The following is a 16,392-nucleotide window of genomic DNA, read 5'->3' on the forward strand; positions in this document are numbered from 1 at the left end:
TATCTCCTTCCCGGCCTTGTGGGAGCCCCACCAGGCGCACATTGTTACGGCGAGACCGGTCCTCCAACTCGGCAATTTTCGAGGTGAGATTTTGCTGCTCGGTTTTGCACACATTTAAATCTTTCTTGATCTGTCGTGTCTCCCCCTGGATCTTGTCCACTTTTGATATCAAGTCACGTACCGTGTTCGTTTGAGATTGTACTTCTTGGCGGAGCTCTATCAGAGATGATTTAACATCTTCCATTGCCGCTCGAATAGCATTCTGAACCGTTGTTTCCAACGAGATTTGTTGTTTCGAAAGCGCCTCCGCCATAACGTCAGTTAGATTAGCTTCAGTGCTAGCTAGCTTCATCTTTTTCTTTCCCGAGGGGGTTGTAGACGGAGAAGAGTCTTGTTTCCTGGATGTATACATTTAAGTAATACTTTCACACGTCGAAAATACTGACTGTCGATACTTATAAACTTGTTAAACTAGAAAAGGAAGAGGGTTTGGACGGAGCATCAGTGTCTCTCAACCATCGCGTGCAAGGGTCACGTGACCTCCTGAAAATACTGTATTTTTTAATATAAAGCAATGTTTTCTAGTTATTTTTAAATATTAATAAATAAATTAAGAAATTACCCATGGCATCTATATTTATCTTCAGCCCACTAGCCTCAATCAAGTTTGGTTTTTGGCCCTTCATAGGAAAAAGTCTGAGCACCCCTTCTCTAGACTTTTGTTTTTTTCCTATTATTGATGTCAGTAGCTACTGGTTTTTAACATTTCGTTTATGTTCAATAGTTAAAACAACTCTTGACGGTTTTGAACTATTTGTGGCATAATGGTCTTCAAAAATCTTCATTTTTGGGTAAACTCAGCGCAACCTTTTTATGAATTGATTTATATGAACCACCCCCCTCCTGCACCCCCCAAAATTCACATTTAAGCATGCCTCTAAAGCTAACCACCAGCAGTAGACCATATGGAAACAAATTAGATCATGCACATTCATATGCATAAGCCATCAATTTGCCAAAAACGTACAATAGCTTACGAATTGCCTTGAAATTTTGCTGGCTCAGCAGATGCCACTGTTAAATATGTTTCACATAACAGCTTTAGGCTTCGCAACAACATGATGGCCAATAAATAATGATGTTTTGGACTTTTCCTTTAAGGAGACGAGGAGGAGTGGGAGCAGCAGTGTTTCTGGCACACGGAGCTGAAGACCGTGATGAACCGAGCAAATGTGTCCATGGAGAGACTACGGAGAGAACGGAATCAGCTGTCGGCACAGGATCCGGTCAGCTTGAGACATAAAAACACTCTCTTCCTCAGACAAAAACAACATACAATGCTGACTGTTGAGGTCATTACCACATTGTTAAACAGCTGAACGAGCAGATCAATGCTTCAGAAGCTTGATAGCTTTCATGTGAATGCCAATATTCTGTCTATTTTCCAGTTTAATGGAGTGTGGTCTGGGATGAGTGATTGTCTTGTGATTATCACAGGACTGGAGTTTGAGAGAGCAGGAACTGTGGGAGCAATTATTGCAGAGACAAGCAGAGCTGGACGCTGTGCTCTCATCTCTGCGCTGTGCTCGTCAGGTCTGCCAGCTGCGTGCTGAAACTGCTCAGGTAAGAAACGCTCATGCTGCTGACCCACATATGTACAGTGATGCCCTTGGTTTGCATTACAGTTGTCAGGAAGAAACCTCGGACATTATGTCCATTGCTACTTTTCAAGAAATGGAACAAATTAAATTTAATAATATTTATTTAATTTTTCAAATAATTAAACATTTATTAACATTGATATTGTGCGTTTATACGTTTTTACTCCAGTATACAGGAGTAAATAAAGAAACATGTTCAAACATGTTCATACGTACTAATATTAGGTCAAAATTAAAGGGCACCTATTTTACCCCTTTTACATGTCTTGTGTCTCAAGAATGTGTCTGTAGTTTTAGTTTCAGTTCAAAATACCCATCAGATAATTTATTATAGCTTCCAGAATTTGCCCATTTTGCTATAAGGACTATGCAGCTGATTTTCTAGCCTGTGCCTCTAAATGCAAATGAGCTGCTTCTCCCTGCCCATATATATATACCTAATACATATTCCTACGTGTGTGTTTGTTTCTCTTGTCTTACATCAGATAAACAGCTGTCAGTGATAGAGACAGACACAGGCGAAGCTGAAATACAGCTCTTTTGTCAAAAATACCAAGTTAGTTTATTTAATGTATTTGTGGGGGAGTTTATTCAAGCCTTTCTGAAATGATTAGTCTCACACAAATGCTGTTTGCAGCACACAAACACACACAGACATATTAGCATTTACTGACACCATCCAGCCGTGGTGATTATAGTGGTTAATTACATAGCGATTTTACTCTCTTTATTATAAACGCTCTGTTTTAAAAACATCATATTGTCTCAAAATCACTGGGATTTGGGTCCTTTTATATTAATTTTTTTGTTGGGTTTATATCACTCCAGTATGACAGTAGACTATGACACTATACCTACACACAGTTCTCTCCAAAGAGCTTATCGTCTAAATGAATATGGATTTTGAGTAACTGATAGGACAAAAAGTATAAAAGTAGCAAACACATCGCGATAAACTTTCATTAATTTATGTATACTGCACGTAGAGCTCTGAGGTCAGGAAGTTCTCAGAAGATAACATTATACTAAATTAGTTGTTGAGCTCTTCGATTAAATAAAGAAAAAACGTGCAAGTTCTGAAAAAGTGACACAAAAGTAATGTAACGCAATACCATCAAAGTAACTAAGTAACACAACTTGTTACTTTTTTGAGGAGTAACTCAATATTGTAATGTATTAATTTCAAAAATAAGTGTCCCCAACACTAGTTTGTTTGAAAAATGTTAAACTTTTCTTTTGAGAGGTTTGTTTGTGATAACATAGAAAACTTGTTTATAAAGGTATGCACAGGATGGCAATAGTCAGTATATACTTTATTTCCTGTGAAATTTTTTCATGCAGTTTTTTGGAGACAAAAATAAAGTGTTGGGGAAACTAGATACAAGTAACTTGACTTACATTATGAGATTATGTTTTAGTAAAGTAGCAGAAGTAGTGAGTAATTTAAAAAAAAATGTCTGTTCCCAATCCAATGTTCATGAAAAACTGTAGGGTTGACAAATATTTTTGTCAGCTAAATACATTAGATTAGTTAGTTACTTCATTATATATTCATGGTAGGGTCATTAAAAGGGACCTATTATGCCAAAAAAGTTAAACTCAGTTGTATGACAGTAGGGGGAAATATAGCGAGCCTCTGATGGTAAACATTTATTAATTATATTTTTTATAATCACACTTCATAAAAAGTCTGTAGAAACTGTAGAAAGACATTCTCCCTTTATACATGTCCTTAGAGGGGGAAAGTCCTGCCCATTATTGACGATCTCTCCCTCATTAGCAAAAACAGCTCTGAACAAGAAGCAGTCGTTTGCTAATATGCTGCGTTCACACCAGACGCGGATGAAGCATCAAGCCTAAGTGATTTACATGTTAAGGCAATGCAAAGATGCGAATAGACATCCTGCTACTAGATTCACATGAATGAGGCTGGACGAATGATTCGGATCACTCGAGTTGGAATATCGGAACTTTAGCTGCGTTAACCAAGCTTGCTCTTGTAGGGGTGTGATTTGGACGTTATGCCTGTTGTTGGTGTCCTGAGAGGAAATCATCTTGCCGACACCGGACAACAGGTCATTAAACTGGGCTGGGCTCAGTTGGAAGCACCGCTACAAGCTTCAATCATCCAGGTATAGTTTCTTGAAGGAGTTGATCAAATCAGAGAGCTAGGTGCACCTCAAAAATCAGAATCTAATGGGCTCAAGCACAACCCCGTACAAATCTGTGCTGTTTTTCAGCATTCCTAAAGCACATAAAGCACAGCTACTTTCTCAATAAAATCCATGTTAGCCCTTTAGCAACAAAGCTAGAGTCACCGGGCAGACAGAAGCCCAGTCCATGACGCAAATGTGCGTCTTTTATGAAGTGAATTTCATGTGCGAATGAAACAAAGTGAACATGCGAATGAATCAAGTAAACTAAAAATGTTCAAGTGTCTATTTACGCGCCAGTATCGTGATTTATTCGTGCGTGCCATGCCTGGTGTGAACACAGCATTAGAGTTTTCAATCTGCTGCTTTGGTGGAATTAACAGAGGAATTTATAGCTCCACCCTCTTTTGTAAAGGGGGCTGGTAGCACAATCTCATTTGAATTTAAAGTTACAGTCACTAAAACAGCACAATTTGGATCAAAGCCTAAAAGGGGCAGTTTCAAAAAAGTCTAAAAGATTATTTGTGGGTTATTTTGAGAAGAAACTTAACATAGACAATCTAGGTACATCAGATACTTATTTTATATCTTGTTAAAAAGGGACAATAGTTCCTCTTTAAGAAAAAATATTGTGCAAACATCCCCTCCAGACTTTTGCTCACCAACATGTGGCCAGACACTTGAATGTGTCTTTATATTAGTGATGTTTTTCCAAAATCATGCTAAAAAGTTTTGTGACCAGTAAATGTCAGCATTTTTTTGCATTACATTAAAGACGTTACTGAACAAAAATTCTAGACTAAAACATCCATCCCCGCTTCTCAAATTCATAAAAAATTAAGCACATGTAGTGTTTCTTGAGGAAAGAAAATGATGTAAAATGATGCAAAGCTCTCAGACAGATGTGAACAGTGCCCAATAGCATTGATATGAATTTTGATGACGAAATACAGAGTTACAAGGTTTCTGCCTGACAGCAAGACTATATTTTGGGATGATGCTTTAGGAGACTTTACTCAATACTTTCCCATGACAGCCGACTGAATTGACTCTTTTTTCTTCTAGTCTTTGGTGTCTGGCACTTTCTGGTTTAAGGATTTCGGTGTGCTGCAGCCCAGGGGTGTCAGAAACCCTCTGAAAGTAATAGCCATGACTCAGCAGAAAATCCTTCCTCGGCTCGAACGACTTATTCAGCTGCTGGAAGAAAGCAAAGCACTTGGCCAGTCGACTAGCACGCAGCGACAGCAGAGCTCTAGTACAATATCCTCATTTATGATTTAATATAGAAATGTTAATCATGCTTTTGTCTCAGTTGAGAAATATTTTTCTGTAGGCAAGCAGGCTTTCGGGAGAGACAGCGATTCTAGAGCTTGGACGGAATCAGCATCTGTTGTGAAAGGTAAATTTGAATGCACAAAGAGTGGAAAAATAGCGAGATTCTGCTTGTCAGAGTTTCACTGCTGTGTTTGTGTCTCCTGCTGCGCCAGGTGTCTCAACTCAGTCCTTTAAAGATCAAATAAAGGCTTCGTCTGTGAGTGAACAGAATGCCACGGTGCCCTCTCTTCCTCTGTCAAACCCGTCTTACGCTCAGAAAAGCCAGGAGAAAACGCAGCTGAACAGCCAGGGTGAGGCTGTCTTAAGTCTAAGATGTTACTGGCATCCTCATTTCAGATCACGACGTGATGTTCTCTCTTGTTTCATTCAGATGTCCGATCTCTCCTGGAGCCTGGTGCGTCTGCACATACGAGTATCCCAAAGCTTGCAGGTCAGAGCATTTCAGTGGAGGACTTGTGTAACCCAGTGTGTGTTTAAGCCTCAAAGTTTTTGTTCACTTTTAAGGTCACTTTGAACAGCAGGAAAACAGTGGAGCAAAAAACGTGATTTGTTACATTGCTTTAGCTTTTGACCTAAATAGATATTTAGTCTATTATTAGGTTTTCTAGGGCAGGCGACACTTTGTTTATACTTGGGGTATAAATACTATACAGCTATGGAAAATATTAAGAGATAGCTTCAAAGGTGTTATCCATTCTCTGTTGAGTAAAATGTTCATTTGTATTGTATCTATTTAATAAACTGTACTTTATATCTATTTAATAAACTTCTTATAATGTGTCTAAAAGGTCAATTAAGATTGCGATTTAGAGAACATATTTGCATAAAATAACAATAGTTCAAAATAAAAATATGTTTACAGAACTTAAGTATAGGGAAAACAGGTTCATGTATTACGTAGAAAATTTACACATACAGTACAATACCTGACAAAAGTCTTGGCATCGATCTCAGTTGTAAGAGCAACAAATAATAACTTGACTCATAGTTGATTGTTTGGGAGATTGGCAGAAGGCAGATTTTTTAGATGAATCATCTGTTGAACTACATCTCAATTATCACAAATACTGTAGAAGACCTACTGGAACACGGACCCAAGATTCTGACAGAAATCAGTCAAGTTTGGGGAAGGAAAAGTCATGGTTTGGGGTTACATTCAGTAAGCTCATTCAGTAAGCTCATTCATCCAAGCTCAAGGGATTCATACAGGATATGAATTCTTTTTCCACTGCACCATGACTTTATAGTCTATACTGTACATTATTTCTGTTGGGTGACTAGACTTGTCTAAGCAAAGTCAGACCTTACAGTCCTAATTAAATAAATTAAAATCAAGGCATGATCCTATTTTATTTATGGTAAAATAAGCACAATCTCGAGGCCTTTGCCTTCCATATAAGCTACATCTGAAACCAAATGATCAACTAGAAGTCAAGTTGTTATTTTATTGTTCCTAAAACTTGTATAGGCCACAATATTTGTCAGGTAGTGTATATTTTTCCCCAATATATAGTATAAAAACTAAATAGTTTATTTTGGCAATTTGTCTAAAATGCTCTAAATGTTAGTAAATTCATTTGAAAAAAAAAAGTTTAGGATAGGTTTTTGCAAACAAATAAACATTTTACTCTAAATTGGTATCTAATAATGGCTAATCTAGTAACCAGATAATGTTAAACTGGTCACGTAATGCTTTTCCAGAGCTGTATTTATTTATATTTTCTATACTTATTGAAAGTCTTATTTATTCTAAATATGGACAAGCTCATAAATACGGTATTGAGGCTCTGACACACCAGCTTAGCTTTTTGCTGTGTGTTCTTTGCAGCCCCCTCTGAGGCTTTTTGCCAAATTGACCGTGTTGAATTTCTTTCCAACATCATTGCTCAGAAAACTTGGATTGGCTGTTCAGTTTAGGGAACAAGCAAACAATTAAAAATGTTGAAAAACATATTTTTAAAATGACACAGTTATGTTGTAGTTTTTTCGTCTGAGAATCCCAATAAGTGAATCTATTTGTAATGGAATGGATTGAAGAGAGTTATCAGGATTATTATGTTCAGAAAGTTAGTATGCTTTGTTTTAAGTTTGCATGCTTTCCTAGTTTTGATACCTAGATGTACCTGCTGATATAGACTCTTATTTCCAGTCACACGGGCACAGACTGTACCTAGTGGGCTGTTGGCTATAATCTTTGCCAACAGCAAACTTTTTTGGCTCAGATGTAGCTGACACAGGGCAACACCACAGTCGGCTTTTGTTGCCACTAGTTCTCTGAAGTCAGCTTGGAGTGACAGTACACCATAATTGCACTTTTCTATGGCTAGCCTGAGACAAGCCTATTTAAGTCAAATTACAACTGTTCCTGAAAATGTGTGTTGAATCCAAAAGTCAAACAATGCTGCCTCTGAAGGAGTTATTTCTTACTATGTCCCGAGATACCTTTATCTGATGGATTTGTGTAGCAGCAAGGATGTATCCTCTGTATTTTGTGTGTAAATGTAAAAAATTTTGACCAATTTCTCCCATTTTTTCATATAGAGGATATAGCAAGACTTATCAGAGTAGAAATAATATTGTTGTTTTGCTCCTCTCCACACCCTAACTATTCAGAATTCCTAAGGCGGGTTTGGGTCTCTGTGTGACATCATAAACAAAGGAAAAAAAACACTTGTTGTTACACTTTTTATTTTATTAAAAACAAATAATCTTCCTTACAAGACAATGTTTGACTGCAAAAGACATGGACTTTTTAGTGCCTTCAATTGGTTAAATATTTGTTAAAGGGGTGGTCCACTACAATATCATATTTTAAACTTTAGCTGAAATGTAATGTAGCTGTGTGAACATAAACAACATCTCTGAATGTAAAAAGTTCTAAGTTCAATGCAAAGGGAGACCTTGGTTTTTACAGAGTTACCTTAGCAAAGCCTCCAATTAATGAATTTTGGGTACTACAAAAAATACTTCCGGCCCTGGTGAGATCACAAAGGTTCTTAGATGTGCTGGATTCGGTTAAAATCTCCTCAAAGCAGAAGCTGTAAACTAGATTCTCAAAGTGTTTTTATTTGTTAAAATTGATCATGACATTTACAGTGTCTAGCGTTAACGGTATGTTCTAACAACGATGTAAACAATGGGAAATGCTGTTTTGCACTGCAAACGATTTAGCTACAAATTTATATCTATCAGTAAAACTGATGTAAACACACACACACACACACACACACTTCACTAGCTCGTTCAAGTCTCTCCATGTGTGCGCGACTTTGCATTGATGCTTTTTAGGCAGCTTTTCCATGCATTTTACATCTCAGATAATGAAGTCACATAAGATATGTGGATGACTCATATTACTTACACCTGCACATTCCGGATATATGTGAAAGACGTTGTGTAACGCGTTGAGTTAAAATAAACAGAAGAGCTCGCCTAACTCGTGTAGCAGCAGAAAACTAAATCAAGGCTCACACAGGTCTTATCCCACATCTTGTGCTTTATTTTTCTGTCACGATATATTACAGAAAATATCTTAATCCAAGCATCAGAGTAAAAGAAAAAGAAAGTCCCGCGCACATGCGCTTGTTACAGAAAGTTCACACATTTACACACACACACACACACACACACACATAGACACACACAATGACGAGGTCTCTTAAAGGAGACCTCATTTTCACTCATTACAGACACTTGTCAGATTATATTTTAGAGAGCAGGTAGGAGGTTGACTGACTGTTTACATAGCAGAAAAGCGCGTGCTAGTCAAGGCGTGAGGTGGAGCCGATCCGCGAATGACAGCCCATTATGACGATGACCAATCAGAGTCACTTGATTGCGGGCCTTTCAGAGGAACTAGGAAATATATCAGTCGTTTTCATGTTAGCTGAGTAGCTGTGTATAATCAAAGTGAGATTTATGAAAAAATAACGCGATTTCCTTCAAGTGAAACATGAGCACACATTGCTTTGCATCTTATAAACACAACCAAGCCTTAAAATTACATTGTGGAGACATTCCAGACGTGAACATGTTCAACTTCTTGAATGTTACAACTTCTCTTTCCAGAAAATTGCCGGAACGAATTTACCGGTATTTTCAAAAAGCGCTTGTTTACACATACAGACCTTTCCAGAAAAAGTGAATGAGGCTAAAGTCTGCTTGTCTCCACCAAAAACAACTTCTGCTGAAAGCACATGATGTTCTGAACGGCAGATAGAATGGCAAGTGGCTTACTGTATTTTGGTTTTGGTATCAAAACCAAAAGCTTAAGTAAATGCAGATTGAGCGTGATATACGAGCGTCTCTATTTTGGCACTTTGCTTTCATGGGTGTCACCTAGCAACAGCTGTGCACAAAACAGCAGCTTGATGACGCAAGCATACCAGGGTTCTGAAGGAAAAAAGACGGCATGAACACAAACCACCTCAGGGTGGGGGGGACAATTGAACTATCGGACCAAGTGTGAAAGCACCCTTACCTGTCACTAGGTGCTACATATTTCTCAAATAGCATTAAAATGAAGAAGTAGAATTCTTTTCATATTAAATTACTTTAACCCATTGAAAAGAAACTTTGTTATATAAAAGGTGTTAAAAGCTAAACTTTTTTATTCTATTGTTTTCAGCCAAGTGTTTAATGGAACGATTATACTTGTATAGCTGCATAGTTTAATGGTTGTGAATGCATTTGTCAAATATTTACCCAGTTCACTATCCTCCTCCCAACCTGCTCCCTTTTTTTTGAAAAGGGAAATATGGTCACCCTTCCTTTAAATAACTTTTGCATTTTGGGGGTAAATCCATATAGATGTAGTTCTAATTAAAAGCTATGATGACACCCAAGGGCAAAAAACTTTTTTTCTGTGTTGCAGAGGAGGACTGGTCCAGACTGGTAGCGCTGTCTCCTCTCTTCCAGCTGATGAAGGAAGTGGAGCAGCAGCTCAGGGATTGTGCCAGAGACAGAGGCCTGATGAAGATCCAGCCCTCAGGTCAGGCTCTAATTATCACCCCTGAAATGTGCAATCCGCACTCATCATAACTGCAAAGTCATTAGTGTAGCAACAGATGATTTAATGCCACGAGAACCACTGCATATACGTCAGTGGGAAAAATAACTTGAGCTATATTTTTAGCAGCTTCTTCAATGCATTTAATCACAACTTATTTGTTGAAGTTTGCACTAATAAAGAGTGGTCAAACAGAGTGGAAGTGGGATTGTGTTCAGGTTCCAGTCGTCCATTCATGGACTTCATGGATGCGCAGTGGGAGTGTGAAGGAAAGCTGATTCAAGTGAGCTTTGAAACCCTCAACCCACGAGAGCTTCTGCTGTACCAGCATGGACAGTTTCTCCTCCAGCACCTTCACCTACATAAAATGGTCTGGATCTGTCTTCATTTTTTTCTCACTTGCTTTTATGTTCTCATCGGGCCTGTTCACACCTGGTTTTTAAGGAATAGTTCATCCAAAAAAGTTAAACTACACCATAACTTACTCCATCCTCATTGCTTATGGCTTTTTTTTTCTGTAAAATGACCACACTTGGAGTAGTTTTACATTTTATTTTGGTTCTTCTATGCTTTACAATGCTGCAAGATTAATCTGTTGACAAACTAACCCATACAACAAATTATATTTATTTAAATTACAGTATGTATAATTAAATTATAAATTCCAATAACTGATGTGTGGCACCAGCTGAATGCACGTTACACGCAACTGACATACGTCGTTTGACATTCTGCGGCTAAAAGGATCTCGGTGGAACAACTTACCACACAGATTGTCTACCACAGAAGATAATGAACTAGAAAAGTAGTATGCTGGGTATTACTGTATAACATTATACAGTACTGTATACTGCTCCTAAAATCCGGCATACATTTGTCTACCCATCTTATGTTATGCGTCATACGTTGTATACTTTATGTCAGCTGTGCATAACGTGCATTTGTTTACCACAGGATATTAGGAAATGGGGTTTATAATTCAAAACTTTCAAATATTTCTGTTACACATAGATCCACTTCATAAGACATGTATTAACTCACTGGCTAATTTGATGAGGGTGGATTTACAGTATGTGCTTTTGGAATCTTCAAAATAAAAGCCACTATTCAAAATCATTATGCAGCATGGAACAGCCAGGATAAAATGTAAAGCTTCTTTCTCGGTGTGTGTATGACAGGAAAAAGTCATATACTCTGACAATGGGTAAATACATTATGAGGCCATTTTAATTTCAAGAAAAAAACTTTTTTTTTAAAAATGCATTTACATCAATCCAATTCCGAAATCTAAATCCAAAAGTGCTAAATAAACTATTTAGCAGAGGTGTGAACAGTGACAAAATATTGAGCTTGTGCACTTTTGACCGCTTCCAAAATTTGTCAAACATGCATTGTGTTGCTATCGTGGTGTAGGTGTAGCTCATGTATGTTAAAAATGACATGTACTCTTATAGTCCTTATTGTAGAAGCGTAAAGTATAAGCTGACCAGTAAATTCAGATTACATACAGTACAGATGTGTGACCAGTAGAATCAATATGTAATGAACAGTTTCTACAGAATAGCAAAGATGAAGGAAACACTTATTTTGGCTGTGTCACATGTCTTTATCTTATAAAGTACATGTCTAAAAGATTCTGAAGACTTGGTGGTGTGGTGTTTGTGGAAACTGGAAAACAGGAACACATTAGAACATTAATGAAAACCACCTCATAATTTTCTCGCTCTGTTTTGAGCATATTTTGAAGAATGCTGGTTGCTGAGACCCATAACTTTTCATATTAAGAAAAAAAAAAATAACATGGAAGTCAATGGATCCAAGTAAACAGCATTCTTCCAAATATCTTCTTTTGGGATCAACAGAAAAAAAAAAAAAAAAAAACAGATTTTAAATGAGTGAAGGGTGAGTGAATGATGACAGACTTTACATTTTTGGCTGAACTAATCTTTAAACACAATTAAAATAAAATATTTTTAAAAATTATATTCATTTAAACTAGTACTGTACCATCTTTCTTTATATAAAAGCTGAATTTTCAGCATCGTTACTTCAGCCTTCAGTATTACATGTTGCTTTGGATATTATGTGAGGACAATATCATCGTCTCTTAATATCTAATAACTTTAAAACATTACTTAATAACGTTTACATGTGCTGCTTTATATTTTTGTGTAGAAACAGTAATACCTCTTAGGATTCTTTAATGAGCAAACAACAGCAACATAAATGTCTTTATAATAGTTTGATTAATTTATTGTGTCTTTGCTGAACACACTGTAAGTTCAGTAGTTTCACAGCTGTTACTTTCTTTATCCTAGATACCAACAGTAACTCTTCAGCTGGCTTCAAGTCTTCCTACCAACGACTACCATAACAATGCATTCCGTAACTCTTTCTATTATCAGGTATTTATACAGTACACATACAGTACACAGCTATTCAGCCTTATATATAGAACAAATGAAAAGTTATTAATAATTCACCTAACTTTAAGAAGTGATAATTGGCACCACATTTCCTGTGATATAATTGGTTTCACAGTTAGTTTGGTTGCACTACAATAAAATGTCCTCATTTGTCAGTCACCGAGTGAGTGATAATTATTTCATGTTATGCACATTTAGTGCTCTGTCATATAAACCCATGTACTGTACAATTAACACTCCCTGTGCCTTCAGGAGGACTCAGAGAGGACTCTGTTTGTTCGCAGTCAGAGGTTACAGTCGGTGGGTGGCCTGTCTTTGCTGCTCATGCACTGTGCTGCACACATTTCCACCGGCCAGATGAAGACAGACTGCACTCCTGCCTTCCAGAGGGCCTTTTTCAAGGTGGTAAATGCATCTGATTGACAGAAGCACTGCTTGAACAAGCCAGGAAAGGAATATGCTTGTTTTAGGGCTTTTCACACTGTGCCAAACACTGGATTATTGGCATTCTGAACCCCACTTTTATCAGAGGAGAATTTAACTTAATTTATAATCAATACTTTTTAACTCAGAGTTATCAAACCCTGCTCTGGAGCATTGTTAACCCTGCAAACATGTTTGCTAAATTTGTATGTTGCAAAATAGTGCTGCAACAATGAAATTATGTCAATCTAAAAAATAAAAAAAATAAAAAATAAAAGAAGAAAATCCATTTTAATTCCGGTTTAAATTCCATTAAAAGAGCACTCTTCCACCAGTCCTCGTGTCAACAAGCTTGGCCCCCCTAAATTTGGACACGTAACTACTAAAGAGCAGATGTAACACATTGATCAAATGTAGTTTTCAGTCACGCTCATATAAGTCATATTCAACTCGTTTAGTTTTGCCTTCATTCATTTTTGATTTCCGTCTTCAACACATGATTTATTTACAACACATTTTTAAACATAATAGTTTAACTAACTCATTTCTAATATTTACTTTTTTTCTTCCCCATGGTGACAGTTATTTTGCAAGACAGTTAATACTTAAGACAGTATTCAGACAAAGTCCCTTTAAGTATTTTATAGTCTTTTATTAAGATTGAAGTGTAATTTAAAGACTTAATTAGTTAACTATGAAAGTTGAAATAATTAGTCAAATTATTTTGTTACTGATTTGTTGTGTTTATCAAAAATATATTTCTTAAGGAGGCTAATAATACTGACCTTAATTTTTTTTAAGAAAAAACGTTCGAGGTTACTAAAGTAACCCTTCGTTCCCCGAGGAGTGGAATGGAAGCACTATAAATGGATTTGATTGTTAAAATCCACGTATTGGGAGATTCGGTTCAGAAGCTACTCGTCTGAAAGAGTATTGAACGGGCCAATTAAGAATGAATTGGCAGCGCAAGCCTGCGCAGGTGAGCGGCATAAGCAATCAACTGAGTATATAAGCTCACCTGGCGCCAGCAGACGCTATCCTTTTTAAGCTAAAGAGACTTTTAACAGCTAAGGGACAGTCATTATGGCGACGGAGTATAGTGCTTCCGTTCCCCTCCTCGGGGAACAAAGGGTTACTTTGGTAACCTCGAACGTTCCCCTTCGGGGGAAACTCCAGCACTATAAGTGGATTTGATTGTTAAAATCCACGTATTGGGAGCCCATTGAAAGCGCCATAATGACTGCACCTTACCAATATCCACCATGAGAGAGCGGTCAGGCAAGCGTGACGCACCCAGATCATGAGAGGCGTGGTCCTCCAACGTGCCCTTGGCCCTAACTTATCCCACTTCAAAAAAAAGTTTTATGGAATAGGTATCTTTTTTGGGAGTCGCTAGCGTCTAGATAATTCTAGGAATATACGACAGTACGTTGGGAAGCGTGCCATCCCAGTAGGGAGGACGCTGCGGAGACCATCCGCACCCAATAGGGGGAAACAAATGGAATTACATATGGACTAACCCTGAAAGGGGGAGTGCACATAAAAGGTGGTTAGCAGATAGGGAAAGCACGGGTCCGCCCAGGGGGGGAACTTAACCGTGGCGGAAAAAGCATATGGGGATCACCAGCGGGGATCGGCCATAGCAGGCACCTATACCCAAAATGCGAGCTGACCAGCGGGCAGACCTACTACGTAATGGGCCAGCAAGTGACTCCTCCGCTGAGTCAGTGCTGGGGGCCTCGGAGGAATCTGCAGGGCTCACCGAATGGGGAACTTTACTGACAGAGAGGAGGGTGCACATCTCTGAAAAAAGGCACCGCAAGCGTGTACAACACCTACCGAGTTGTTTCCTCAATCACCAAAGGTACCTAACACCCTTGAGGAAACCGGCTCCACTCGCAGATTATAAAATCTTGCAAATGTGTTGGGTGTCGCCCAGCCCGCAGCTCTACAAATGTCTGTTAAAGAAGCGCCACGCGCACACGCCCAAGAGGATGCAACGCTCCTAGTGGAGTGCGCATGCACTCCTGGGGGGCGCGGCTGGCCTCTGCTCAAATAAGCACATGAAATGGCCTCCACAATCCAGTGGGATAAACGTTGTTTAGACATGGCACTTCCCTGCTGCCGTCCGTCATAACAGACAAAGAGCTGCTCAGAAGATCTGAAGTTCTGAGTATGGTCCACATAAATGCGCAGAGCGCGAACTGGACAAAGTAAGGACATGGCTGGGTCCGCCTCCTCCGGGGGCAGCACTTGCAGGGTTACTACCTGATCTCTAAAAGGAGTGGTAGGAACTTTGGGCACATAACCCGGGCGGGGTCTCAGGATAACGTGAGAAAATCCCGGCCCGAGTTCCAGGCACGAGTCACTGACCGAAAATGCCTCCAGATCCCCGACCCTCTTAATGGAGGCCAACGCGACCAGCAGAGCTGTCTTCAGGGACAGAAATCTTAAAGATACTGTATCGAGTGGCTCGAAGGGATCAAATCGCAAGCTCGTGAGAACGAGGGCGAGATCCCAAGAGGGCGTGAGAGGGGGGCGAGTTGTATTAATTCACCTAGCGCCTCTGAGGAACCGGATGATGAGGTTATGCTTTCCCACGGTGCCGCCAGCCACCGCGTCATGGTGAGCGGAGATGGCAGCAACGTAAACCTAGAGAGTGGAGGGCGATAGCCTGCTGTCCAGCTTCTCTTGAAGGAAAGAGAGCACAACACTGATCTGGCAAGATCGGGGGTCTTCTCTGCGAGAGACACACCACTCAGTGAATAGACTCCACTTCAGGGCGTAGGCACGCCTCGTGGAGGGGGCTCTAGCCTGAGTGATGGTATCAACCACCGCGGGCGGCAGGTTACCTAAGTCTTCCTCGCGTCTATGGACCACACGTGGAGGTTCCAGAGATCGGGACGAGGGTGCCAGACGGTGCCTTGTCCCTGAGAAAGTAGGTCCTCTCTCAAAGGGATCTGCCAAGGGAGGGCCGTCGCGAGGAGGGAGAGCTCTGATATCCAGGTTCGGTTGGGCCAGAGGGGCGCAACTAACAAAACCTGCTCCTCGTCCTCCCTGACCTTGCACATTAACTGCGCGATCAGGCTCACTGGGGGAAATGCATACTTGCGTACGCCCCGAGGCCAGCTGTGGGCCAGTGTATCCGTGCATCCGTGCTCGGTCAGGGAATAAAACAACTGGCATTGAGCGTTCTCGGGGGAAGCAAACAGATCGATCTGGGCCTCCCCGAATCGCGCCCATATCAGCTGGACAGACTCGGGGTGGAGTCTCCATTCTCCAGAGTGAATCTGCTGCCGTGAGAGCACATCGGCTGCACGGTTGAGCATACCTGGGATGTGAATGGCGCGCAGCGACTTCAGCCGCGGGTGACTCCAGAGGAGCAG

The 16,392-nt window shown here is 39.6% G+C and overlaps 1 protein-coding gene across 5 annotated transcripts in view; it reads left to right on the forward strand.

The window, feature by feature from the left end:
• Positions 1 to 16,392, forward strand: part of si:dkey-103g5.4 — a 63,071-nt gene that overhangs the window by 37,956 nt on the left and 8,723 nt on the right. For 2 of the 5 annotated variants that reach the window (NM_001441495.1, XM_087282310.1), the window contains 10 exons: positions 1,162 to 1,286; positions 1,498 to 1,623; positions 4,880 to 5,069; positions 5,148 to 5,213; positions 5,302 to 5,439; positions 5,520 to 5,579; positions 10,023 to 10,139; positions 10,376 to 10,527; positions 12,476 to 12,562; positions 12,836 to 12,985. In NM_001441495.1, the coding sequence (NP_001428424.1) occupies positions 1,162 to 1,286; positions 1,498 to 1,623; positions 4,880 to 5,069; positions 5,148 to 5,213; positions 5,302 to 5,439; positions 5,520 to 5,579; positions 10,023 to 10,139; positions 10,376 to 10,527; positions 12,476 to 12,562; positions 12,836 to 12,985 (1,211 nt within the window). Of the gene's footprint in view, positions 1 to 1,161; positions 1,353 to 1,448; positions 1,624 to 4,879; positions 5,070 to 5,147; positions 5,214 to 5,301; positions 5,440 to 5,519; positions 5,580 to 10,022; positions 10,140 to 10,375; positions 10,528 to 12,475; positions 12,563 to 12,835; positions 12,986 to 16,392 lie in introns of all 5 variants that reach the window. The other 3 variants (XM_087282309.1, XM_087282311.1, XR_015508224.1) reach the window with 2 other exon arrangements.

The sequence above is a fragment of the Danio rerio genome, chromosome 15 (genome assembly GCF_052040795.2).
Source record: "Danio rerio strain M-AB ecotype USA chromosome 15, GRCz13ab, whole genome shotgun sequence".
Lineage (NCBI taxonomy): Eukaryota > Metazoa > Chordata > Actinopteri > Cypriniformes > Danionidae > Danio > Danio rerio.